Source organism: Rhinatrema bivittatum, chromosome 6 (assembly GCF_901001135.1).
Source record: "Rhinatrema bivittatum chromosome 6, aRhiBiv1.1, whole genome shotgun sequence".
NCBI lineage: Eukaryota > Metazoa > Chordata > Amphibia > Gymnophiona > Rhinatrematidae > Rhinatrema > Rhinatrema bivittatum.
In genome coordinates, this window is record NC_042620.1 from 83,193,545 (window position 1) to 83,221,433 (window position 27,889).

Here is a 27,889-nt window from a genome sequence, read left to right on the forward strand (position 1 = left end):
TCTTCTAGCTAGTAGAGCTTTGAGCGCTAATGAATATGTGCGGGAATAGTCTCATGAGGTGTCTGTCATTTTTGTTCAAGCACAAGCACAGATGTGTACTCAGTCTCTCATAATTTTTGTATAAACTCTGATAACACTTTTCAATACTACAAAAATATATAGATATAGATACAGTAGATATTTTTTTTCCAAAGGCCTTGCCTTCTCAACATTTGGACCAGAAGAAAGTCTACAAGTATATTCATAAGCTGCATTTATGGCAAGGTAATGCTTCTCACTGACAGCCATGAACTGTTCCATCGGTGCCTTGGGCCAATGGAACAGCTCATGGCTGTCATTGAGAAGCATTGATGTCAGGCATTCTGGGGTTTGGGGACCTACCCGGAAAGCCGCAGGACTTCAAGGCAGGATTCTGGATGGAGCAAGGGATGGTCTTCTGCCTTACCAGCCCCCTTCCCTGCAGATTGAGCCCTTGGGTTCTGGGGACCAGTAGGTCTCTGTAGTAGCAGTATATCATGGTTTTGCGTTCATACAGACTGGAACCAGTTGAGACAGGCAAGGCTTGGATGAGGCAGGCAAGGTGGAAGGTAAGGCTTGGATAAGGCAAGTTTAGATATTGGGCAGGACCTGGAACTAGAAAAGTTACAGCATGAGGCAAGGCAAGACAAGACGGCATTTTGGTACAGGCACGACTGGACAGGATATTAGAATAAACAGGCCTAGCAGGATACAACAAAACTGACAAAGGACAAGACCAGACAAGGATGACAAGAACAAATCATATAGGCCCAAGGACTTGAAGGAAAGACAGAAATTAGAAAGCCACAAGGCAAGATAGAAGGTAGAATAAGCCAGAAGGCCTCAAGGCCACAAAGCAAAGCACAGAGCAAGGAGACCCAGAGGCCACAAGGCATGACAGGAATCTAGGCCCAAAGGCCGCAAGGCAAGGACCGAGGGTCAGGTCACAGTCAGAAATGACACCATGAGAAGTCAAGCAAGGCAGGGTTACATAGGGTTGAGACAGATAGGTGTGGCAAGGGCAGTGAGGAGGAGTTTGGCAAGGCTAGTGGTGAGGCTTACTGAAGGCTTCTGCTGGTAGGGAGGCGTCATTGCAGGAGTCAAGAAGATAGGATGAGGCTGCATAGCAATCAAAATCCTAAAATTACCCCCTCTTTTAAGATCCCCCTCCTCCTGGGTCCCAATTTTATGAGGGCTGTGGGCATGTTAACAAGGTGGGACTTGGCTGGGTAAACAAGGCTCATCTCAACTGGAAGGCTGGACATCGAAAATAGCATCAGAAGAGTTGCCCCCTTCTGGGCATACATGCTGTGGAAGAGTACCCTCTGCTGGGCAGGCAGGCTGTGGAAGAACGCCTTCTGTTGGGCAGGCAAAATGAGGAATGGTGCCATCTGCTTGGCAGGCAGGTTGAGGAAGAGCATCCTCTGCTGGGCTGTCAGGCTGTGGAAGAGTGCCTTCTTCTGGGTGGACAGGTGGTTGGGCAGAAGCACTGCTAACTCAGACTGTCCAAAAGGCAGAACCATTAGCACAGGGTGACTGGGGTGTAAGGCCTTTGGCTCAGGATCCTTTGGAAACTGGTCTACCTGCAAGGGTGAGTGGAGCATAAGACCTCTGATTCAGGATCCATCGGCTGCACCCACTGACACAGAGTGAGTGGGGAATGGAACCATTGGTATGGCAGACTGGGGCTTCTGTCAGAGTAGCATGGCGAGCTGGGGCTCCTCCCAGAGTGGCGATGCTGGACTGGACTCCTCCAACGTTTTTGAGGTAGAACCATGACTTCTGTATAGATTTTCCCTAGAAGCAAAGGCTTTAATAGTGCTCTGAAATCACTCAGTGGTTGACGAGATATTGGAGCTTCCTGGAAACAGAACAGCAAACTGGCATGGACTCTGTGGAACAGAAAGAGGTTTGTGAACTGGATGCTGAAACAGCATGCTGGAAAAAAGTACAAGCTACTTTCTTGGCTGTCAGCATTTACTTCATTAATGAGCTGCTGCAAACAGTTTTGGTTTTCTGAATTTGACAAGGATAATTAATTAGCTTTGCTTGGCTCATAGGCCGATGCAATATAATGCGCTCAGCCTAGCTCACAGTTTAATGTGTGATTGGATGCGTGTTTAGACGTGCTAGAATAACTCCTGATGCAGTAATGGGATTAACACATTCAAACATGCGTCGAAACAAGCATGTAGCTAATAGTGCTCATTACATGTAAATGCCATGTAGATATTAGCTATTGCCCCTGATACTTAAAAACCCCCGGTGCCTAACACACACTCATTAATGTGGCAATGTTAATGCCAGCCATGGAGCTGGTGTTGTCATACTGTGAGCCAAGGGCTCAAGAAAAAACAAAAAAAATCCTGCTGTCAGTGGTTCTTCCTACTTAGTATCCACTGCTTGCTGGGATTGAAACTTACAAAAAAAACCCGAAGAGCTCAATAAAAAAAAAAATAAATATATATATATATATATACACGCACAATATACATGCTGCAGGCATGCGTATATATTGTGCATGTGAGTTAGTCTGTGGCAGGATAAAACAGATGCTCGTAGTGAGCGTCCGTTTTCCTATCCCATGCACCGTCACATCTCCAGGGCGCCCGGTGCTTTTGAGCACTAGGGATGCACAATTTGTCCCTTGCATGTCCTTTTTAGCATGGTCAGTAATTTGCATACTGCATCGAGTGCCCAGGGGCTGTGGATGTGCTCGCATTAGGAAAACAGGCACTCAACATGAACGCTTTTTTTTTACCACGTGCTTTTATTGCATCAGCCCTTCAGAGCTTTGCTCCAGATTTTCTAAGCTGGAATCAGAAGAAATTTTTACCTTTCCAGGTAAGGAATTAGTCTTGGCTTGGCAGATATCTGTTGTTTTGACTGTGTTGTTAATTGAATTACCTAGGACTTTCAAGAGAACTGTGTTTAATATATCTATGCTGGGAACTTAATCGGTCATCATGCTTCTGAGAGAATGATTTTGAAACAAAACTATGTGAGGCATTTATAATTCCAGACTGCATTGGCTAGACCTGGGAACAAGTTTGCTGTAGCAGGTAAGGTTTTGGAATTCCCTTGCTTGTTTGCAGTAAGTGTGCCCTGGGATTGTTTGGGCAGGCTGTGTCTTTCAGTGCTACAGTTGATACTGGGTCTGCCTTAATGGGAGCAGAATCTAATTTAGGCAGGCTAGGGTTTTCAAAGGGCCAGTGCACGTATTAGATTTTTCAGGGTCTAGGCTGTGATTTCCCTTAAGAGCTTGTATATTGGCAGAGCATGGTAAAGGCAGCTGGGAAGGTATTTTTACAGAGTTGCAGCTAGGGTTAATTGGGCTGCCTATGGTTTGCAGCATCCCTATGCTGAGAATGTCTGGTTGTGGTGTGGATTTCTGAGCATCAGAATTGGAGCCACCAGCGGGCTCTGCCTTTGCAGATAAGAATTTTAAATTAGTTTGGTGACTTATACTTGCTGTCTCTGTGCAGGGTGTAACAGAAGTCTTCAGAAGACCTGGACTGGACTTCTTAGTCTCTGTATATGCTATGGCTTTCCTGGGAACTGGCTTGGTTGATGCATAGATGGGAGAGGCTCTGTCAGGAGACAGATACCTGGGGGTACAATGATACTTCCACCAGACTGGGTTAATAGATCCACACCCCAAACAGTCAGGAAATAGTAAAGCATTCTTTGCCCTGTATTTGCTGCTTGTCCAATATCCAGGATGCTGTGAAGAAACTGTCAGGCCGATACAGTAAAGTGCGGCCGCGGTTACCCTGCTTCTAACCCGCTTTCTACTCACAGTTTGGCCGCGTTAGTCCAACCCGCGATTCACTATCCCTTTTAACCCATCCTTACCGCTTCTTTAAATCAACGGGAAACCCTTTCTGCCCGCGGCATGTATATGAGATGTAAACGATCAGATTAGCTATTCCCTCCCATACAGTAACATGCGCCCCGATTATTGCTTTTTTAACCTGCAGTTTTGCTGCGTGTTTAACCTGCTAACTTACCGCCTACACTTACCCCTGCGTTAGTGTGGAGCGTCAGGTCAGAGAGACGAAATTTCATGGGCAAACGACCCCCTCATCCCCCGGGACAAGAGCCAGGATCGGGCAAACGTTCCCCCAGCCCCGCTCACCTGCCCTGGTCACGTCAATGATGCCGGTCTCCCGTGCGGGCGCGCTGACAGCTCCGGAGCAGGAAGGGAAGGACCTGTTGTTTCCAAGCATAACCTAAACTCTTGCCTGCCCAACCTAAAATCCAACGCGCCGGGAAAGCCACTCTTCAGATCGCAACTAATCCCATCCCCCAGCCCCCGCTCACCTGCCCTGGCCGCGTCCATGGGTGCCGATCTCCGGGGCAGCCCCAGTGCTCTCTCCCATCCTTCCGGGGGCAGCCGGCGGCGAGAGCGAGAGCAGCCCGGGGCGGATCGCGAGGCGGCTTCCAGCAGCCCCCGCCGGCGAGGGTGCATGAACACACGCCGTGACCTGAGCGCCCGGCTGGACGTCAGAGGTCACGGCGTGCGCCCATTCACCATCGCCGGCAAGGGCTGCTGGAAGCCGCCTCGAGATCCGCCCCGGGCTGCTCTCGCTCTCGCCACCGGCTGCCCCCGGGAGGATGGGAGAGAGGACTGGGGCTGCCCCGGAGACCGGCACCCATGGACATGGCCAGGGCAGGTGAGTGGGGGCTGGGGGATGGGATTAGTCGCGATCTGAAGAGTGACTTTCCCGGTGCATTGGATTTTAGGTTTTTAGGTTTTCTTTTGCTTAAAGTTGGGATCCACTTCCTGGTACCTGTCATTTCAAATGTATAGGCGCTGTATAGCGCCTATACATTTGAAATGTATATGGTACCTGGTACCTGTCATATGTACTGTATAGGCGCTGTATAGCGCCTATACAGTAAAATGGATTGCGTTTCATGGATGCGCGTTGGACGCAGCTTGCATTTGCATGCCATTTAAATACAGTATCGAGCGGTATGTGATCCAGACTGTGCATGCGGCAAACGCGGGTGCACCCGGCACTAATGCACCTCTTTCTACCGCACCTTACTGTATCGGCCTGTGAATCAGGCAAGGGTATTCTCAAATTGGGGTCAGGCTAAGGTACAGCACAGCTATTACAGGTTTTAACTGAAGCAGGATTAGTTACCCAACACTTGGCACAATTCCATAATTTAAACTTAGGAAAGTGACACGATGCACTCTCAGTAGTGTGCTGGGTTCAGGATCTGATAGACAGTGCAGAAAAAACAACTTGCAGTGTCAGAGATATTAGAAAATGCAGACGCAGAAATATCCCTACTTTTATGGGTAACAGAAAAAACAGGTTTGGACTTATTGACAAGGCTTAGGATCTCGTACCCATTCTAGTAGACAAGTGGTGAACTTCTCATTCTGTCAGGGATTCTGAGGTTTGGGAAACCCACCCAGAGAGCAACACAGGACTGCAAGGTAGGATTCTGGATTGAACAAGGGCCGGTCTTCTGCCTAACCAGTCCCCTTCCCCACAAGTTGAGCCCTTTGGTTCTGGGGTTTAGTAGGTCTCTGCATTGGCAGTACATCGTGGTTGTGAGACCATACAGACCAGAACCAGACTAGACAGGCAAGGCCGGACAAGCAAGGCTTGGACAAGGCAGGTAAGGCTGAAGGCAAGGCTTGAACAAGGCCAGACTGGATACTGGGCTGACCCTGGAACTAAAGACAGCAGGGTGAGACAAGGCAAGGACAAGACTCTGGTATAGGCAAGACTGGACAGGATACTAGAAAAAATAGGACTGACAGGGTACAACAAGGCTGAACAAGACCAGACAAGGCATACTAGAGTAGGGTTTAAACAAGGCAGACAAAAATAACAAGAAACAGAGAACATGTAAGCCTAAAAGCAACAAGGTAGAATAAGCTTGAGGGCCTCAGGGCAAGACAGAAGTTGGAAGGTCCAAAGGCCACAAGGCATAATAGTAAATAGAATAGGCTCAAAGGCCTCAAGGCAAGATACAAAGTAGAATTGACTGGAGGGTCCTCAAGGCAAGAAGCTAGAAGACCTCAAGACAAGGCACAGAGCAAGGAAGCCCAGAGGCCAAAAGGCAAGGCAAGAAACGAGGGTCAAATCACAGAGCCAGAAGTGACACCATGAGAAGACGAGCTTCTGGAAAGGCAGTATTACATAGGGCTGAGACTGGGGCATGGCAAGGTGTCATTGCAGGTGTCAGGAAGTTAGGATGAAGCTGCATAGCAGGTGAAATTCTAACACATGATCAGAAGAATTGTGATGCCTGTGAACAGGTGTCCCCTTGCTCCCAGTGTTCCAGGATGATTAGGATTGAAGATCTGTGTAAATCTCTATGGAGTCGCAGCAGATCCTTATCCCTCAGTGCAGCGGTGTCTGCCTCACCAGGGAAAGAGTTGAACCAGAGTTCCTCAAAGATACTCATCAGTTCAGGCCAAAGTCACAGGGCCAAGTAGTGTAAGCTGCCCTGCATCGAAGAAGCTACAGCAGTCATTGGAGTCTGCTTCTAAGAAACACAAACACTCGAAACACATGACACATCGGAATTTGGCCTATGCTTCTTCGAGATGCCTGATGCATAGCCCTCCAATGTGCTCGATGCACAGTGCACTGATGCACCAAAGCCTGCGGTGCATGCTTCATTAATGCACATCGAGACTTCCAAGCACTGACCAAATGGTACATCTCCTCCACTGCATGACCTATGATGCACAGCACATTAAGATGGAATCCCTTTGCAATCTAAGCATGCATCAATGCAACATCCTCATTTTGCATAGGCTTCCTCAACACAATTCGGTAAAGATCTGTCAAAACAATCAAAGCCACGTTTTTTCAAAGCGTCTAGACATTCGACTTCATCGAAGCTATTAGCACATCAAGCCCAAAACCCAGCTCATCAGGCTGTTCTACCTACACAATTGTATGCAGCCCATCCTAGATCGGTGGCAGAAGGGATTATTTTATTTATTTACAAAAATGCATAGGCCACACCATCCCATGTTCTGAGCGGCTTACAAAAGCACGTTCATAAATCAGTTTAAAAATAACAAACAGTATTAAAAATCAATATAAAATAGCTAAAAACATTTTAAAAATTGTTAAAGAAGTCAAGAAGACTGAAAATATGAAAACATAATAAAAACTACGATGACATGAGCTATGCTTAACTTTAAGTAACTTGCAGACCATGTAAAATCTTATTAATCTTGTGTCATTAATCTAAAATTAAGCAAGTGAATAAAAAGCTTTTGGAATAAATGTTTTTAGCTGTTTTTTAAACATATTATTGCAAGCCTGTTTGTGCAAATCAGCTGGCAACTGATTCTACATCATGAGGCCTGCCACTAAAAAGTCTCTCTGGAATCAGGTGAATAATTTTATTCAGACTTTAGGCTTCTTGTAAGTAGACAAACATTTTTTTTAATAGTGTATTGATGCATAAAGGAGATTGGTTATTTGACTCATTATGAATCATAACCAATATTTTGTATTGTATTCAAAATTTTAGAGGGAGCTAATGTCAATCATTGAGGTTAGTGGTAATATGGTCAAATTTTAAGGTCCCAGTCAGAATTCTTGCTGCTGAAGTTTGAATTATCTGAATTGCCTTAATCATATATGCTCGTAAACCTAAAAATAAGAAATTACAATAATCTAAGAAAGGAATTACCAAAGCTTGTTTGACTGTTCTAAAATAGTTTTTATTAAAAAAAAAAAAAAAAGTTTGATGTCTAAGTATGCAAAACTTCGAAAAAGACTTTTGAACCAAATTTGTTACATGTTTTTTTAAATGATAAATCAGATTTGATCATTCCTAAATTTCTAGCTTGTCTGATTATGGGCTATTTGTGTTAAGAAAAGTCAAAGGTTTCTGGGAAAACTGTTTTTCTGCTTTCAAAATGTATTTATTTATTTACAGGTTTTATATACCATCATTCGGTAGTTCATTTCAATGGTTTACAGAAATAAAACATATAAAACAAAATCCTAATTACATTTAAATCTATAAAAATGAGGTAATATATTGTAGTACAATTAAATTATGAAACTAATAAAAACTAATCAGAAACAAAATCATAATAATACAGTATCACTCATAGTATTAGGAAAATAAAGAAATAAAAGAAACACAATAAAAATTCTCCACTACCTAAAAGTTATTAATTTCCGTTTTCTCTAAAGGCAGAACAAGCTTGTTATGCAATAACTAAGTGTTCAGACCAACAGGCAAGGACTCCAGAGGAATCTCACCACATTAATGGAGGAAGAGAGGTTGGATAGCTCCTTCTGACTCCTTGGTCAAAGAGGCAAAGAAACTTCTCAGAAAACCTATAATTTGGTCGTGACTGACATGACCTCTGACCTGGTGTGGGCAGTGAGGCATCCTCTTCGAAGCCAAGGATAGGTTCCTGCATTTGTAAACCGGCATGATGCGACTCCCATCGCGAATGCCGGTATATAAGAAATTTAAATAAATAAATAAATAAATATGAACATTAGGTTTATTGGACATGAGTGGAACTATGGAACATACTGGATCTGTTGTTTCCAAATGAAGATCCTCTGTCATCAACCTGGATGGAGTAAGAGCTCTTGTTATTGAAGGGGCAGAGGTACAAATTTACTAGTTTTATTAGATTTGTCCTCGGCTTTTGATACTCTTGTCAACACTATTTTGGTTCGCTATTTGGCACAAATTGCAACAGGAGGTACAGTTTTACATTGGTTTTCATCATATTTAGCAGAAAGGCTAAATATGCTAAACAGCAAGTAAAAGTCGGAGGCACTTACTCTGATTGGTTTCCTCTTAATACAGGAGTGCCTCAAGGCTCTACCTGTACTGTTCAATATTTATTTAAAAGCACTATGTATATTACTTATAGGACTAGGTCTGCATTACTCCTTTTATGCAGATGATATCCATTTTTTGCCTTGTGTTGCTGATTGCAAAACCTGTCTGAGATTTCTATTTATCTAATCTTAATCAGAACACTTAATCAGAATCCTTGCAGTAGAGTCAGAGGCTGTTGACAGGGGACATCCCCTTCAGAGGCAACCGGAAGAACCTTCCAGTTTGCCATCTTTGTCATTGGAGTCCTGGGTAAGTGAGCCTACGCCATTAACTTCAGAAGAAGACTCTACAAGTATAGCTTCTGACCCGCTTCTGGATTCTCCCTACCACACCTCACCCCTAGAGGACATGACATTCCAAATTTATGGAAAAGATGGAATTGAAACTTGATGGCATCCATGTGTGTAAAGACAATCCCCACTTAGATCTCCTCAGTCTTTTTTTCAAATTCTGGATACCTGATAGAACCAGCAGCCCCTCCAATCCACAGATCCTCAACATATTAATGATGATGTGGGAAACTTCTGTTTTAGATGTCAGTATGGTAAGGAAGCTGGACCTGAAATACATAGCTAAAAAATCTCTGGGGTTTGGCATCTTTCATCTGCTATATACTGGTCTGTAGTGCCTGATTTTACTATGCAAAAGGGGCAAAAGACAAGAATTCATTCAAACTCGCCTCCAGGAAAGGACCATTAGATTACTTATAACTTTGGCAAGAAAGTCTTTCAAAGTTTCATGCTTACTGCTTGTATTTCTATTCACCTGTTCTATATGGTGCAATACCTTCATTTATTTATTTATTTAAAGCTTTTTTTATATCTGTATTAGTAGTTACATCATACCGGTTTACATCAGAACTGCAGGCAGAAAATACATCAAACAGGTACTGGGGATGGGATTAAAGAGTAAGGGAGGGAAGTAGCCGAAAGCTGGCAAACAAGAGCCGCAAAACTGTAAACAGGTAAACAGTGTAAAAATAACTATGTACAAGGTTCAGGACAGGTACTGATGCAGCAAAGGGTCAAAGGTGCAGAGGATCTAATCAGGGTAAGCCTGCTTGAAGAGTCAGTTCTTTAATTTATTTTTGAATTTGTTGGTGCAAGGCTCCACTCCGGAGGTATGTGGGTAGTGAGTTCCAGTGGGTAGGGCCAGCGATGGAGAGGGCTCGATCCCTTGTGGAGGTGAGGTGTGCCTTCTTGAGGGATGGAACATGGAGGGTTCCTTTATAGGTTGCTCTTGTGGGACGGTTAGAATGTATGAGGCGGAACGGTTCATCAAGCCAGTTGGAGTTGTGTCTATAGATAGATTTATGAATGATAATAAGTGTAGAGGATGTGTGAGGGGCTCGGGAGCCAATGGAGGTCTGTAAGGATGGGGGTGATATGGTTGGATTTATGGGCATTTGTAATGATCCTCACTACCGCATTCTGGAGCATTTGAAGCGGTTTTATGGTGGAGTAGGGAAGACCTAGGAGAAGAGTTACAGTAGTCCATTTTAGAGGCGAGGGTAGCCTGAATGATGGCGCGGAAATCATGGGAATGAAGTAAGGGTTTTAGTTTTTTTAGGACATTGAGCTTAAAGAAACCTTTCTTGAGGATAGTGTTGATGTATTTCTTTGTTTAGTTGCTGGTCAATCAGGACACCAAGGTCTCGTACAAGGGCTGAGCGGAGATAGAACTAAATGCTGGGTCGTTTGCATGGGAGGGTTTGAGGATTTGGTGTTGGGATATGAAGAGCAGCTCAGTTTTGGTGGTGTTTAGGGCAAGTTGGAGATTTGTGAGTAGGGCATTAATGGAAGCAAGGCATTTCTCCCAGAGTTTTAGGGATTCAGAGATAGTCATAAATTGGTATGATGATTTGGATGTCATCTGCATATAGGTAGAATTTGAGGCCAAGGTCAGATAGGAGCAGGCAGAGAGGTGTGAGGTAAATATTGAAGAGGGTGGATGAGAGGGTGGAACCTTGGGGGACTCCTTGGGAGAGGGAGTAATGAGTGGATTCGGCGTTACCTGTTTTCACTGAGAATTGTCTATTGGACAGGTAGCATTTAAACCACAGGAGGGCTGAACCTGAGATGCCTATGTCAGATAGGCGGACGAGGAGCTGGTTGTGGTTTATTGTGTCGAACGCAGTGGAAATGTCGAGAAGGGCAAGGAAGTAGCAGTGACCTTGGTCCATGCCTCTGATGAGGTGGTCAGAAAGTGTGAGTAAGAGGGTTTCAGTGTTGAGGTGCTTGTGAAAGCCGAATTGTGAAGGGTAAAGGATATTATTGTTTTCTATATAGTCCATGAGTTGGGAGTTGACTACCTTTTCCATGATTTTAGAGATAAATGGGAGGTTAGAGATAGGACGGAAATTAGATGGGTCGTTGGGGTCTAACGATGGTTTTTTGAGCAGGAGTTTGATCACTGCATGCTTGAGTGTGACTGGGACTATGCCAGAGAAGAGGGAGCAATTAATGATGTCAGCAAGAGGTTTAGCGATGATGTTGGGAATGGTTAGGAGTGCTCAGTGGGGATGGTGTCTGTGGGGTGGGAAGCAGGTTTAATCTTTTTAAGAATTGATTCAATTTCCTTGGAGGAGGTGAGGTCAAGGGAGTCGAGAATGGCAGTAGTTGGGCTTGGGCAGGGGGGGATGGAGTGTGGGGTAATGGGGAATCTGAGGAGGATGTTCGCTATTTTTTTTGTGGAAGTAGAGAGCTAGTTCTTCGCATTTGCTATTAGCTTCAATGTCAGGGATGGGGGAGGGGCAGACTTAGTGAGATCAGCAATGTAGGAGAAAAGGGCTTTGGGGTTGAACATGTATTCATGTATTCTGGAGGCGTAGAAGTCACGTTTGGACTTTAGTGTGGCGAGTCTGTAGCAGTGAAGGGCAGATTTGTAGCTGGAGGCATGTTGCGGTGAGGGGTCTTTATGCCATATTCTCTCTCTCCATCTGAGTTTGTTCTCCATAGTTTTTAACAGCGATATACCATGGTTTTAGTGTTTTTTTGGATGAGTGCAAGTCTCTGTCTGGTGATCGGACATAAATTATTTACAATGTCAAGGGTGAGGTTGCTCCACAAGGCGAGTGCAGCTTCTGGATTGGTGCATTCGAGTTTGGACAGAGAATTGGATGAGGCTGAGCTTAGGTCCTCACTGGAGCAGGATTTTCTATAAACAATAGTGGAACTTTGTGCAGGGTTGCAGGTGGTAGGGGCATTTATGGAGAGTAGCGTTTCAATGAGAGAATGGTCTGACCAAGGAACAAGGGTGCATGAGGGTGTAATGGGAGAGTGGATACAGGAATTAATGAAAATAAGATCTAGGGTATACCCGGCTTTATTGGTGGGGGATGAGATGATTTGTTTAAAGCCAATGGCTTGGAGAGAGTTAAAGGTTTCACAGGACAATGAAAGGGGGAGGAGTCTACATGGAGGTTGAGTCTCCTAGTATGATGGCTGGGGATTTCAATGCTGATGTTGTCAGAGATGAATTCAATGAGGGGAGAAGGGTTGAGTTCTAGAAGGCTAGGGGGGAACAGACAAGGCAGATTTGTAGTTCCGGGGATTTGAACAAGCCAATTTCAAATCTGGGAAAGGTGTCAATGATCACAGATTTGTTTTATATACTTTTTAACTGCTAGAAGGAGGCCTCTGCCTCTTTTCTTGGGATGGTGAAGATATCATAAGAGAGTATGGGGAGCTGATTGAGGAGCACAATGTCAGAATCCTTGAGCCAGGTTTCTGTGACGGCGCAGATTTCAGGCTTAGTCAATTAGGAGATCATTAAGGATTGGGTTTTTTTTGGAGAGAGATTGAGCATTGAAAAGGACTATGGATAGGATTGTGAGGGGAGAAATGAGGATGGGGAGAAGGGATTTGCGGGGGATTGGGTAGGTTGCCATTATAAGGCCAGGGAGAGGGGGAAAGGAGGCGATGGAGGGTAATACTGGTAGAGATAGACGGCCAGAAGGGGGGTGGGGGGGGGGCCCGGTTAACAGTAGATGGCTTGGATTACCTTAGGGAGGCAGAAGCAGCTTAGGTAACCTTCGGGATGGCAAATGCAGTCGCAAGAAAGGTACAATTTACAATAGAGGTACTGTAGCAATAACAGGTGGAGGTAAAACGAAGATGCTGATTTTCAGGGGGGTAATATCTGCTAGGGGCAGCAGGGGTGGTGACTCTTCAGGTTACAATGGTCTGCTCAGATAAGCATTGAGGGGAAGGGAGGTTAGAAGGGACAAGGAAGGAGAGGGGGAAGAAGCTTGACAATTGTGAGTGTGGTGAAGGGGGAGGAAAAGGGGTGCACTAAGGGGCAGGCCCCTTTGTTCGTGCCCCTTCGGTGCGCAGCACCAGGGATCCAGGCTTGGCTTTAAAGGTCCTGACGTTGTGGCTGTGAGGTAGGTTGGGCGCCGGGCCTCCAATAGGCCAGGGGGTGCGGTGATGGGTGGGCCTCAGCGCTGGTGCGGTTGATGGCTTTGGTCGGGATGAGTGAGTCGGGTCGAGCGCGGAGGGAAAGAGGGACGGCTCTTACCCCGATGGGTGGCACCGGTCGCGCGAGCCAGCGATGTCCCTCTTCAGGCCGGGAAAGGACGTCTTCGAGATCCGGGCTTGGCTTTTAAAGGTCCTGGAGTCACGGCTATGAGGTAGGTAGGGCACCAGGCCTCCAATAGGCCAGGGGGTGCGGTGATGGGCGGGCCTCAGCGCTGGTGCGGTCGATGGCTTCGGTCGGGCGTCGGGTAGGCCTCAGCGCGGGATGAGCGAGTCAGGTCAAGCGTGGAGGGAAAGAGGGATGGCTCTTACCCCGATGGGTGGCGCTCTTCAGGCCGGGAAAGGACGTCTTTGATATCCGGGCTTGGCTTTAAAGGTCCTAGCATCGCGACTGTGAGCTCTAAAGCCTTTTCTGTAAGCTGTAGACAGTAGTAATCGCCAACAGTTTTTGGATTCAGAAGAATACATCTATCATCACATCCATTCTGTCTGAGTCATTCAATTGTTTCACATACCTCTTCAGCCTCAATTGTGGCTCGACATAGGGCCTAGTTTAGCATGAGCAGCATGCACAAAGATGTCCACAAGAAGATAGCAGACCTACCTTGTTTAGGAGATAACCTATTTGGCAAATTGCTAAGAGAAGCAGTCACTCAGATGAAAGATCAGAATGTAGCAGTCTGATCTCTTTCTGGCTCCAAAAAAGCCCTGTACTTCAAGGTGCTCCTTCACATATAAATGACTACTTCCACAGACATCCCTACTGGTCTTTTCAACAGTGCTATCTACTACCTCTTCTGGCCAGGGTCTCCACTTCTGGCCAGACTTAAACAGCCTAAAACCAATCACAAGCCCAACCCAAGACTGGGCTGAGTTTTTAATCCTTCCAAATAATAATTATGCCTGTGTTCCAAAAGGGGGAAAAATCCAGAACTACATTTGGAAATGTGGTGTCAAATAACCAAGGAACTCTGAGACCTCAAAATTGTGCAATCTGGATACCACTTGCTTTTCTCCTATCTACCATCCCTCCCACATTGTGTGACTCTCAATCCAGATCCAATTCACCTGGTGCAACTTAGTCTAGAAGAGCAATCACTTTAACAACTAATGATAGAGCAAGTCCATGCATCCCCATGTGGACAGGACTTCTACTCCCAGTATTTCCTCATCCTCAAGAAGTCAAGAGGATTGAGCCGTTTCTGGACTTGAACAAACATCTGTTCTAAGAGAAATTCAAAACAAATTCCCTCAGCTCAATATTCCCTTACATACAGAAGGATAAATAGATATGTGCCCTAGACCTAAAAGATGCATATGCTCACATACCCATTCATCCTTTCCATTGGCACTACCTTTGCTTCAAGGTGTATTTTTCCCACTACCAATACAAGGTATCCCATTTGGCCTGTCGGCAGCTCTGAAAATCTTTACAAAATGCCTCGCAGTGGTAGCAGCTCATCAGCATCAACAAAAAATACAAGTTCTCCTATACCATGATGACTTTCTAGGCACAGCGAGCTCTCGGGAAGAAGTGCTCCGTTCCCTGCAGAAGACTATTTGTCTTCTGTAGCGCTTGGGGTTTTTTTAGTCAACCGAAAAGTTGAATCTATGGCCTGCTCAAGGGTTTAGATTCAGTGGGGCTTGGATAGACTCACTACATCAGAAAGCATTTCTGCCCTGAGAATGAACAAACACCTTGAGATTGCTCATGCACAAGCTACTGTCCTCTTCATGCGCAACAGCTCAAGCACTCCTAGTGATATTAGAACGCATGATGGCAGCCATCCTTGTGGTCCCGCTGACCTGCTGTCACATCTATTACCTTCAATGGGGTCTAGCTCTCAAAGGGATTAACTAACTCAGCCATTGTCAACAGTGGTGCAGATTTCCAGAGACAGGAAGCAAGAGTTGCAGTGATGGTTATACCTCTGAGTTCTCCAGGAAAGAGCTCCTCTTCGCACACTCTCAAATCAAGTAATACTTCCACCAAAGGATGGGGGTACTCACGCAGGATCCTTTTGAACCCAGGGCCACTTGGTCTCTCGAGGAAAGCTGCTTCCAGTCAGTCTGTTAAAATAAGATACTCTGTCAAAATTCAAACATCTTCCGGGAAGAAACCGACAATCAAGTTGCCATGTTATATGTTGTTACGCACGGAGGGACTGTGTCATGGCCTCTCTGCAAGGAAGCTCTAAAGATTTGGAATTGGGCAGCCAAACAGTCGTGCTGTCCTCCAGGCCACCTATCTTACCCGGATCTCCAACAAGGTGGTAGATCACCTCAGCAAAATATTTCATTCACACAAGTGTGGTCACTGAAGCAATCAGTAGCAAACTACTCAACTTATGGAGTCTACCATCAGTGGATCGCAGAAGAAAAAAACAAATCAATGGGCCGCCAGTGAGGAACTCTGAGAAGAACTTCTCTACCGTGATTTTCCTTGTTACCTCCTTGGATTTCTGATGCTGCATACAAAGCGGAAGGCCAAGTTGTGGGGTGCTAGTGAAAGCTCCCCATCATTGGAAAACCTACAACCATGGATTGAGGGGATTTTCTCTCCCACCCCAAGAATGGCTCTGAAAGCAGTCGCGTTAGGGAACAACACTGAGCAAATCCCATCCCTTTTGATCGAAGAAACATCACTGATCCCCGGGGCGCCTACCACGTCTTCTCCTCCCAAATGTGAGCTTTCTGACCAACTGCTTATGGAGGAGCTCTGTACCAAGCTGATCTGAAATTGGGGCAAGCAGTGGCTAATCCTGACCGGGGTTTTGAGCACTGAGGAGCCTGAATCTACTCTTGGCGCTGCATGGGGATTGAGCCCCAATGGAAGAGTCTTGGAAGGGGCTATCTCCTCAACTGTAAGTAAAACATCTACCCCGCTAGATCAGCTTGAGGGCAGAATAAGGAGCAGAGGTGGTGCAGACGTGACTACTATATTTCCAAATTTGGGTTTGGTCTGGGCAGGTGGCAAGCAAGCATAGTCAGGTGCAAGGCAAGAGGTCAAGACCAGGCATCAGATAAACATGGTCAGGTCCAAAGCAAGAGGTCAGTATCAGGAAGTCTGGCCAAGGATGGATAAAGACACACAAACACTGGACGAGACAGGCTGGGCAGGACAAGGCTGGGTGAGGCAGGATGGATAAGACTAGGCAGGAGGACAGGAACCAGGAACGCAAGAGCAACACACACTGTTCTAGGCAGGAGACCCGTTACTGAGGCGAGGCAATGCTGCAGGGCCTTTGCTTAAATAGCCCGATAGGGCTGACGTCAGGAGGTATGCTCTTGAGTTTCCTGCTCCAGGGTCATTTGTGCATGCGTACACCTAAGGGGAGACAGCAGCCTGGCCGGAATGGCAGCATCAACAGCAGTCAGCAGCATGTAGCAATGGTGGCGTCCTGCTGCTAAAGAAGGCCTCAGGCAGTGACTGGGATGAGTGCAGTGGCTCATAGGGCAGTCCTGTGAGCCACCAAATGTAACAGTTATCCCCCCAAAGCCCCTCCCCAGTCTTCTGGGCTTGAGCTTCGTGGGGGAATCCCCTATGGAAGTCCCATAATAGTTGGGCTTGGAGGTTAGAAACTGGCTCCCAGGAATTCTCTTTGGGCTGAAGTTCTTCCAGGAAATTAAATACTGGATTAGAATCCTGTCTCTCCTTGACTTTATACTGGCTGTTCTCTTCAGCTACGATTTCGGTGGGCTTGAGGGATAGTCTGCCTGGCCAAGATAAGATGGCTGGTTTCAGCAATCATACATGAAAGACATAATGAATCTGAAAAGTCAGGGATAGCTTTAGTTTTTAAGCTACTGGCCTTAGCTTTGCATGAGAGGGAAGGGACCACAAATCTTGGGGGAAACTTCAGCTAAGGCATTTTGAGGTGTAAGTTTTTCATACTAAACCATACTAGTTCCCCAGGCTGGAGTCGAGGTGCCTGGTGATTCTCTTGTCCACCACAAACTCCAGGAAGTGCATCTTTTGCCACCTCCTGGAGTTCGTGTCTCATTATGTTAGCTGTGGAGCAGGTGATGGGAACCAGGATGGGTTTAGGTGTCTGAGGGTGGTGGCCAAACACTACATTAAAAAATTGAGGACCTGATCGAGCTGCTTATGTGATTATTGTGGCAGAATTCCTCCCACAGGAGTAGTGATGCCCAGTTGTCCTGGCATTGGTTTACTAGTCCTGTAGGAAGGTCTTGAGGGTCTTCTTTGTTTACTCAGTTTGCCCATTGCTCTGGAGAAGGTAGCCTGAAAAAAAGTCCAAGGTAATCCCAAACTTCTTGCACAGGCTTTTCCAGAAGTGGGCCAAAAACTGTACTCCTCTGTCCAAAAGGATGTGAAGAGGGAGCCCATACAGATGGAAGATGTGCAGGACGAAGAGACTGGCCAATTCAGATGCTGAAGTGAGGCCAGGGAGAGGCATGAAATGGGCTATTTTTGAAGAACAATCCACCACCACACATATAGTGATGTTGCCCTTCAGAGGGTAACATCATTGACAAAATCCAGTAGGTCCAGGGATCTTTAGGGGCTGACGGTGGTTGTAATATTCTCCAAGGTTGAGCTCAGGACTCTTCATCATGGCATATATGGGGCAAAATTCTATGTATCATTTCATGTCTGTCTTCATCTGAGGCCACCAGTAATGACTGAAAACTAACTCCAGGGTTTGGGTAATTCTAGGATGCCCCACCAAATGGGAGTTGTGGGCCCATTGAAGAACTTTGACAAAATCCGTTGAGGAACAACAGTCTTTCCTGGTGGAACTGTTAGCATGGCAGCAACCATGATTCTTGTGGGGTCAATATGTTGTTGGGGCTCCAGAGAGCCTTAAGGATCAAAGGAACATGAGTGGCCATCAGCCCTTCGGTTCTTCTCTGCAGGGCGATATCGCAGTTCAAAGTTAAACCAGTTGAAAAATAATGACCAGTGGCATGCTGCGGGTTTACCCACTGTATTGCACCAAATGCACCAGACTCTTGCGGTCTATGTAGACAGTCACAGGGTGTCCTGTACCTTCCAGCAGATGTCACCATTCCTCTAAGGCTAGCTTTACTGCCAGCAGCTCGCAATCTTCAGTGATGTAATGCTCTCTGTGGGAGCACATTTTTTAGAGAAATAAGAACAGATCATGAAAGTTCCATGGTTGTTGTGCTGTAAGAGGACAGCCACTACCCCAAGGACAGAAGCATCTATCTCCAGTATGAACGGCTTGGAAGGGTTTGGGTGATGCAGACTTGGGTCATGGGTGAATTCCTTCTTGAGACACTGAAATGCTTGAATAGCGCTGTCGGTCCAGTTCTTGGTATCTGAGCCTTTTTTGGTGAGAGCGGCAAGGGGTGCGGCCAATGTAGAGTAGCCGTGAATGAATTGTCTGTAATAGTTTGCAAATCCGAGGAAGTGCTGCAGGGCTTTGAGGCCCATGGGTTGGAGGCATTCCCAGGATAGAATGGGAGTTCCTTTTATTCGGAAGAACATTTTTCTAATTTTGCATATAAGGAATGCTCACAGAATCGCTGAAGAACATGCTTCACATGATCTCGGTGTTCTTGCAATGAGCTTGAAAATACTAGGATATTGCCAAGATAATACCATCACATGGGAGTCTAGCAGGGCCTGAAAAATCTCATTAACCATAATTGGAAAGACAGCGTGGGCATTGCATGACCCAAACGGCATCACCAGCTATTCATAATGTCCATCCCTGATATTAAAAGTGGTCTTTTATTTGACTCTCTCTCAGGTCCTAATTAGGTTGTATGCCACCCCCCCCTCCCCCCCCCCTATCAAGTCATGCTTGGTAAATATCTGCGCCCCTATGAGGTGGTCAGAAAGTTTTGTGATGGCAGAAGATATCAGTTCTTCTTGGTAATTGCATTGAGCCCACAGTAAGTCGATGAAAAATAATCCGGTTTTGGCTGGTGACTAAGAAGGGCAAATAAACCCTCTGTCCAGATTTTGTTTGATATATTTGGACCTGGCCTCTGTTTCTGGCATGGAGAGCAGGTAGACTCTACCCCCTAAGTGGTACCTACCCTGGAATCAGGTCAATAGGACAGTCATAGGAGCGATGTGGTAGCAGGATCTCTGCCTGCTGTTTGCTAAACATCCGCATACTCTGCATACTGCGGTGGCAGACCCAGTAGCTCCAGAATGATTGTCTGGGCAAGGTGCACAATAGGGGAGACCTTGGCGAGACATTGCTCATGAGCAAGAGCTCCATCTGGCAATCTGTAGAGTACTTCAGTTGATGTGGGCCTGGTGCAGCATGAACCAAGGAAGGCCTAGGTCCTGGAGTTTCCTGGCTTGGCCGAGCAGCAATTTGTGAAGTGCCCAGGGATGGCACAATAGAGCACAAGTTGGTGTCTGTGTCTCGCCTCCTACTCAGTGGACAACTTGAGGCTATCTGTCTGCAAGAACTCTTCTTAAACTGGTCCCAACTCATGAGGTGGACTGGAAACTAGGGGCAAGGCAAATGGGATGCCAAGCTAGGCCCTTCTCTCGAGCCCATTACTGGAATCTGAGGTCCAGGAAGAGGGCCAAACTGATTAGCCCATCCAATGTATCCTACAGATCACAGCCAGCCAGCTCATCTTTGATATGCTCCATCAGCCCTTGCCTGAAGATAACTATTAGGCTACCACTGACCCATTGCAGTTCAGCTGCCAGCATACGAAAATTAACTGCATACTCTCCAATAGACCGGGAGCCTCGTCTGATCTGAAGAAGCTCGATGGCCATGGGCAACGTGTGGCCGGGCTCATCAAAAATTATGCAAAATTTTCTCAGGAAGTTGTTCAGATTCCCTAGGAGCGGAGAGGGGCGAAGCCCACTCTAGGGCAGTAACACCCAACAAGGACTAGATATTTGTAATCTTCATGCAATCAGACAGAGAGGTGCTTGCAATTCAAATTGCATTTGACATTGATTCAAGAAGCCTCTACATTTGATTGGATCCCCATCGTACCTTGGAAGCAGAGGCAAATGAAGCATGGGTGTAATAGGCCATACCGGAGGTGCCAGAGGAGGTGCCATGGGAGTTGATGGGCAGCTATACTCTGAAGATAATTGGCCATCTTATTCAGTGGTCTTGCTGCTGTTATAGCTGGTGAGTTAACCCGGCAGTGGTGGAGTCCTGGGACAAGTCCGCGGAGCTCATGGCCTCAGCAAACTGTGATGAATGGCATCAGTGTGAGCTGTTTATGCTATGCATAGTTGAAACAACCTTGTAGAAGAACCTATGAGGCCTGAGTCGACAACTGGTGAACATGGCCTAAAGTGGTAAAGGCTGGAGCTTTGCCTATTTCAGCTGCCTCCCCCACCCTTAGGTTCTGGTGGCTGGCAGGATTTAGATGGATCCCAAGGGTAGTATAGAGAGCAAGAGTCCAAGGGAACTCCAGGGTCAGAACAGGCAGCAGGCTGGAGATAGAAGGACAGGCCAAAGGTCTGGGCAGGTGGCAAACAAGCATAGTCTGGTGCAAGGCAAGAAATCAGATCCAGGTGGCAGGCAAATGTGGTCAGGCCCAAAGCAAGATTTCAGTATCAGGAAGTCAGGCTCAGGATGGACAAAGACACACAAGAGACACTGGATGAGACAGGCTGGACTAGGCAGGAGGACAGGAACTCAGGAGCAAACAGCAGCTGGAAAAGCAGGAGAAATACGCACTGCTCTAGGCAGGAGACCTGTTGCTAAGGTGAGGCAATGCTGCAGGACCTTTGCTTAAATAGCCCGATAAGGCTGATGTTATCAGGAGGCACCGCTCTGAGTTTCCCGCCATGGGGCCATATTGTGTGCACATCCGCGCATGTGTGCTCCTAAGGGGAGGTGGCGGCCTGGCCAGAATGGCAGTGTCGGCGACATGTAGTAATTGTGGCATCCTGTTGCTACTTGGAGGCTGGGGTGAGTTCAACAGCTTGCGGGGCAGTCCTTTGAGTCTCCAGACATAACAAACCCTCAAAGACTAGAGTTTAAAATCCCAACTCTAGGTTCTATTTTGTACCAAACATTTAACCATTCACTTTTTTCTTAAAAAATGTTGTTGTCCTGAATGGATTAGTGTCAGCCAGATGCAAAAATATTTTAAAAGATCCTTGTTAATAATTCTAAAAATTATACAAAGTACATGGAGAGCTAAAAGAGTCTCTGAATAGAAAAGTCACTCTGCAAAAATGAATCTTTCAGATAGTCTCTGTTATTCTATAGCCTCCAGTTTGCATCTATAATATACTATTTAAAATGTGTTCATTCCACACTGTGGCTCAAAATTCCTAATTCCATGGGCACAGCAAGCATCTCAAATTTAGTTGTTTACCGTAAAATACTGGCAACCTGTTCACCAACATGTGCCCTTCCTCCCTTAGCCCTTCCTCCAACTTCTGATAGCCCCAATCATGCATTAACCTTCAATCCACCTGTTCTACTGTGAGCCAAGTGACATTGGTAGTATCTCTGTGATTTTGCAAAATGTAAGAACAGAATATATGTGAGATCATATGGTTTGCAGTAACCAGATGAGCTGTGAGAGGGGATGAGGAGTGTAAATTAAAGCCAGCTGCAGGTGAAGATACAGGATGGTGAGGGGGTCAAGATCAACTGTCAGAGATCTGCCAAAGAGGAGAATGATTGGTATCAAGTTCCTAGGCCAGCCCCAGCACATTTATCCCATTGATGCCAAGGAAGGGAATCTCCCAGTCTTGAGTCACAAGGATACCAGCATTTTACCATATCCCCTCTATGTAATGTTGGGGCAGAATTGGCATGACAACAGCTGTTCATGCTGAAGCCTCAGAATACCTGCTGTTGTCTGTAGACAGAGTAACCATAGCACTGATAGCAATGGCTATTGTCATATGCCAACAAAACAATTTTACTTAAATTAAACTACCAGTCTCTCCCATCCCTTGAAGCTTCTGACACTTCCTCTATCCTTTTCTATGGTGTCCACTCTATGTAGGAGTGGTTGTCTCAGAAGTCAGAAGGCTAAAGACTGTTAACCAGGTTTTGGTGGGAAGAGGCTATATTATAAGCATCCTTTCTACCTTCCCCTTGTTGGCTTCTATGAGGACTTAGCCCTTAGCTGTTGCTGCCTTGTCTCCATTGTGACAGCTATCTTACAGATTGTGAGAACCATTTGAGACACAGAACACATGCAGTGAAACATTTGTGCACAGTCATGGCAATGGCAAAGAACTTATTGAATGGTCCTTTATTTCCATTCTTGACAGTATTGTGCCTTATACATTTAGACATGTACAACTTGAACCTAAATATGTTTACCCTGGAGGAGAGGAGGAGCAGGGGTGATATGATACAGACTTTCAGATAATTGAAAGATTTTAATGATTCATGGTCAACAACAAACCTTTTCCATTGGGAAAAAAATCAGTAGAACTAGGGGGTCATGATTTGAAACTCCAGGGAGGAAGACTTAGAACCAATGTCAGGAAGTATTTCTTCGCAGAGAAGGTGATAGATGCTTGGAATGCCCTTCTGGAGGAAGTGGTGACGACTAAAACTGTGAATTCAAAGGGGCATGGGATAAACACTGTGAATCCATAAAGGCTAGAGGATGGGAATGAAGAGAAGAGCCAAGGGGGTGGCTTGCTGGAATGGTGATGGCTACTACCTGGTGATTACTACCCTTACTCAATAAGCCTTCACACGGTTAATGTAACTCCAACATTGCTCTCTGCTTCAACAGCAAGAGGAAATGTGGAAAGGAGGATTTGCATTCAGACAACAACCAACAAGGACTGAACTACACAGTCTGGGTAAACAAATAAGTGTGGGGGTAGCTTGCTTATTGTGACAGTTACCACCCTAAACCAATTAAGCCTGATACTTCACTTTGAATGCATATACAGCATTGCTCTCTGCTTCAACGGCAGAGGGAAATGTGGAAAAGAGGATTTACATTCAGACAACATTCAACAAGGCATTGATCTGTGCAGTCAGTGTAAACAAGCATCGGGGTAACTTGCTTGATATGGCAGGTACTACCCTTAACCATTAAGCCTTATGATTTACCTTTGATGCAACTCCAACATTACTCTCTGCATCAACGGCAGGGGGGTGGCAGGACATTTGAATCAAAACAGTTACTAACAAGGGACCTGAACTTGGTGATCAGTGAAACAACAGATAAGTATGGGAAAATAAGTGTGGGAGCTTGCTGGGCAGACTGGATGGGCCATTTGGTCTTTTTCTGCCGTCATTTCTATCTTTTTATGTTAGAACATACATTGACCTCTTTGAACCTGTTGCATTATATAAGTAAATGCAGAATTATTTTTAATATACTAAAATGTATGTTGGAGACTGGTCTGATACTGCCATTTTTCCATTTTTTTTTAAGTCCTGTATTCCACTTCCCATTACTTTCTTTTTGCAGTAGCCTCAAGTCCTCCATGTGTAACCCCCAATGCATCCTGTTAGCTTAGCCTTTTCAGTAGTGTGCGCACTAAAAAAATAAATAAATAAATAAACACCTGTTCTTAGGCAGGTGCTAAAAATTAAGTGTTAGCATGCATGTGCTAAGTTGAAAAAAAGGGGGGGGGGGGGGAGAGCAAATCATAATATTTAGCAAGTACTCAAGAATTCCTATTTGGCATATCATATTCATCATTTAAATGCACATATTTACAAATTTTAGTTTGTATGTACATATTTTTATTACATGCCATGCTTTAGTGCATAGCCCCCCCAAGAACTCTACAACTGTATACAGATTTAAGCAAAATTGTCACTATCAAAAATTGTGCCCCAGAATGTACCCTAGAGCTGCTGCAGGAAACCAGAATCCCCTACCGTTAATGCACAGAATGTGCTCTTTCTGGAACTAATGTCGGCAGTCACTTGTCTTTTGCTATCTGGTTACTGTGCAGTTCTATCAGTTCCAGGTAGAAATATGTCTGCTGCTTTCTAACTTATTTTTTGTCTTAACTGAGTATGCAAAAATGTAATATTAATCAGCAAAGTGAGCAGATAGGAGCTGGAAGTTGCACAACAGCCCAAAACCTTTTTATTCATCAACATATCTCCAGAGGGACCCTTTGAGGAAGTAAGGAATTACCCTAGTACGATAAAAGCTATTTCTTTTTTAAACTGAACCATGTGAGGGTTTGCATTTGTTGTGTTTTAAGACATTTGTAAATTTTACTTTGCTGATGTTTTCATAGAAGCAAGGCTCAAAATGACTAATGAGATGGGATTTTTTTTTTTGTTACAATTGAAGTGGTGGTGGTGTTAATTGGTCTGGTTCAGTTGTCAAGCAGTTGAGCTAATTGTGTTAGTGACTTCAGGGAGTGACCCTAACAGCCATTTTAAGTTGAACTAATAATAATAAACTAGTAATATGTTAATATATTTGAACAAATTAGTAATCAGTTAATATATTTGAACAAAAAGTCTGAATTGCATGCTAGTTGCATGTCATTTGGCTGAACATTTTGCGTGCGTAACCCCCGAAAAGCTGCCCCTTCCACCCCCTGCGCGTGCCGAGCCTATCTTGCGTAACTTGTAAAATAAAGATGGGGGGGGGGAATTAGTTAGGGCTGGGGGGTGGGTTAGATAGGGGAAGGTGGGGGGGCCGGAAGGAAAGTTCCCTCCGAGGCCGCTCCGATTTCGGGAGCGGCCTCGGTTGCCAGGTTGCACGAACAAATCTACTCCCGCACGCACATTTTAAAATCTACCCCTTTGTGTAGTTTGGATCATGATTAAAAAGAATACACATTTTCCCAAGAAAATGTGCTGCTTGTGTACTGTTTTGTTATATATGTATTAAAATTGAAAAATGCTTTGTTCTTACTGATGCTTTTGGCTGAAAATTGCACTAAAAATAGAACCACTCACTTTGCACCATGGTGTAGGCTGAATTCCTTGCAAATATTTGAATTGAGCCTGTCGTATGTTAAGCAAATACATTTTTTTGATATTACTGTAGAAATTTATAATCACTCCTGTTTTATAAACATACTGCTTTTTTAATAAATTTAACTTCTAGGTATAAAAAGAGATTTCATAAGTTTGATAAAGAAAAGAGAGGATTCATCACAATACTTGATGTCCAGCGTGTGTTAGAGGTAACATTTTTTTCTTCATTTAAATTTTTATCTGTGTTGGGTAATATGATGTCAGCAGTTCTGCCGCCTTTTCACAATAAGATTCAGATTTTCTATAAGAGGAAAACTGTTATAGTGAGGTAAAGAGCCACAAATGGCTTATTTTTCTGAAACAAATCTGCTATAGAGAGAAAAGAAGGCAATTCCTATTTAAACAGAAATTGTAAAATTATTCAACAGACCCGTGCTTCCTCGTATCTCTTTTCAACATTTGTTTGTTCACAACTTGGGAATCATAAAAGATATGACCAGTTGACAGTTTGGAACATGAACAGAAGAGCACCAGGGAAACCGCTGACTAACTGATCATTTTTTTTTTATTCCTTGTTAATAGGAATCATATCTTCTAAAATTAAACAATTTTAAATATACAAAATACTTCACTGGTTTGCTCCCCTTCCTATATTGCGATCGGTCCTCTTACTCATATCAGATTTGAGTTTTGCTGTAAGTAGGAAGAACCACTACTGCTATAAAGATAGAAAATGATGAGTCTAAATTTTTGTTTTAATTAGAACATCAGTGTCCAGATGGATGAAAATACACTCCATGAAATCCTTAATGAAGTGGATTTGAACAAGAATGGACAAGTTGAGCTCAATGAATTTTTGCAGGTTGGTGTTTTTTTTCTACATAGGGCAGAGGAAAACACAGTGATGAAAGGAAAACAACAAAATATCCTTTATCCATAACTATTAAGTAAATAAAATCTACATTTGACTTGCTTAATCACTTTTATATTATGCACCCTGTAAAGACAGAAGTTGCTGTGTAGTAAGGGACCCATCTTAACACACAAGGTTTTCAAGAGTATTTTAAAAGGACCCAAAAAGTGCAATAATGATACTAGCATCTTTTAGATGCCCATCTGACTGTGCTCTCATGAAGAGTTTATTTTTCCAGCCCAGGTTTGTTTTTGTAGAGGCTTTGCTTGGGCAGGTATTTCAAATGACTGCCAGATCTTTCCTGCACCATGGCAATGATGAATGCCGAACATGAAATAAATTAATGCTAGGGATTTTGGTCAGTGTCAGCCCTTTCTTCATTGTGTCAAGTTAAACAAACAAGATGAAAGCAAAGGAAATGGTAATTGTCTCTCTCGAGATGAGCTGTAGATAAGAGCATTCTTGAATCTAAATGCAGAAAATTTTCACAGGTTGTGTCCTGCATTAAAAGAGAATCTTCTTTAAAGCATTTTCATCATATCTATTTGTCTTCCTTAAAACATTATCATATCTTTTTAAACAAGTGTATATTTTATTTTAAAAGTCATCAAGAGGAAAGATGTGCGCCATATAGCAACAAAGGTCGATACAATGAATTGACTTAATCTCATTGGAAACAGCTTTTTCTTCAGCAAATTAGGAGGGTAGTATATTTCTAAGTGTTGAATTAATTAAAATTCCCCTCTGCCCTATGTGGTCTCCCTCTTTTCCATAAATAGGATGGGGAATAAGGAGATATCTACAGACACTGGTGTGTGATGCAGTGGTTCTTTATATTTTATCTTGCGATTCATATTGTCAACACATTGATTTATGATATTTTGTATGCTGTGCTTTTTAGAGGTCCTGACCTCACTGTAAAAGCTACAAATACAGATTTTGAGTCAAGAAAAGAGGTTCCCAGAAACCTTTTAATAGAATGGAAATGGGAAATATCTTTTTCTTTTTTTTAATACCCTTGTATTTTTCTGTCCCACTAGTTAAAGTTTGCCAGCTAGAGTAATGCTTGTAAGAGAGTTAACTGCATAGAATTATGGGATGATATTCTGTAGTATTTCCATAATTAATTTCTCAGCTTTGCTGTTTCTCACTTTGACAGTGCTTGATTTTATAAGATATATAACAATTTTCATACTTATTGTAAATGAAACAATGACCTTTCATTGCCTTAGGAAAAAAATAGACAATTAAACTTGTCCAGTAGGGGTATTGCTAAGTACTTAAAAGATCTTGGGCATGGACCCATTGATCCTTCCCACCCACCTCTCCTCCCCAATTTTGATAATTAAACTGAAGATACAAGGGTATCTGAGATACAGGCTTAGCTACCTAGTTGTTTTGACTACCTCTTCCCTCTCTGTGTAGTTGCAGTTCGAAAAGGGAGGTCTGGGGCTACACAGAGCAGTATCATGGGCTCCATGTAACTTGGCCTCCAATTTTTTGCATCACGAGCTACTCTTTATCCAATTCACAGATCTGCTATGTGCTGTACCACTTCTTGCATAGAACATAGTGGTTCTTCCCTTGTGTTCCTGTACATCTTGCTGATTGGACTGCATCCAAGGAAGGTCTTTCTCCAGCATGGAATAAACAGGCAGGGACCCAGTGGAGCACACAAGAATTGAGTCCTCCAGAAACCAATATACTGTCTGAACATCCCCATCCCAGAGTGGCATTGGTGTGACTAT

General features: G+C 44.4%; 1 protein-coding gene across 2 annotated transcripts in view; it reads left to right on the forward strand.

Moving 5' to 3' along the window:
• Positions 1 to 27,889, forward strand: part of GPD2 (glycerol-3-phosphate dehydrogenase 2) — a 516,322-nt gene that overhangs the window by 466,955 nt on the left and 21,478 nt on the right. For both annotated transcript variants that reach the window (XM_029605520.1, XM_029605521.1), the window contains 2 exons: positions 25,359 to 25,437; positions 25,992 to 26,090. In XM_029605520.1, the coding sequence (XP_029461380.1) occupies positions 25,359 to 25,437; positions 25,992 to 26,090 (178 nt within the window). The remainder of the gene's footprint in view (positions 1 to 25,358; positions 25,438 to 25,991; positions 26,091 to 27,889) is intronic.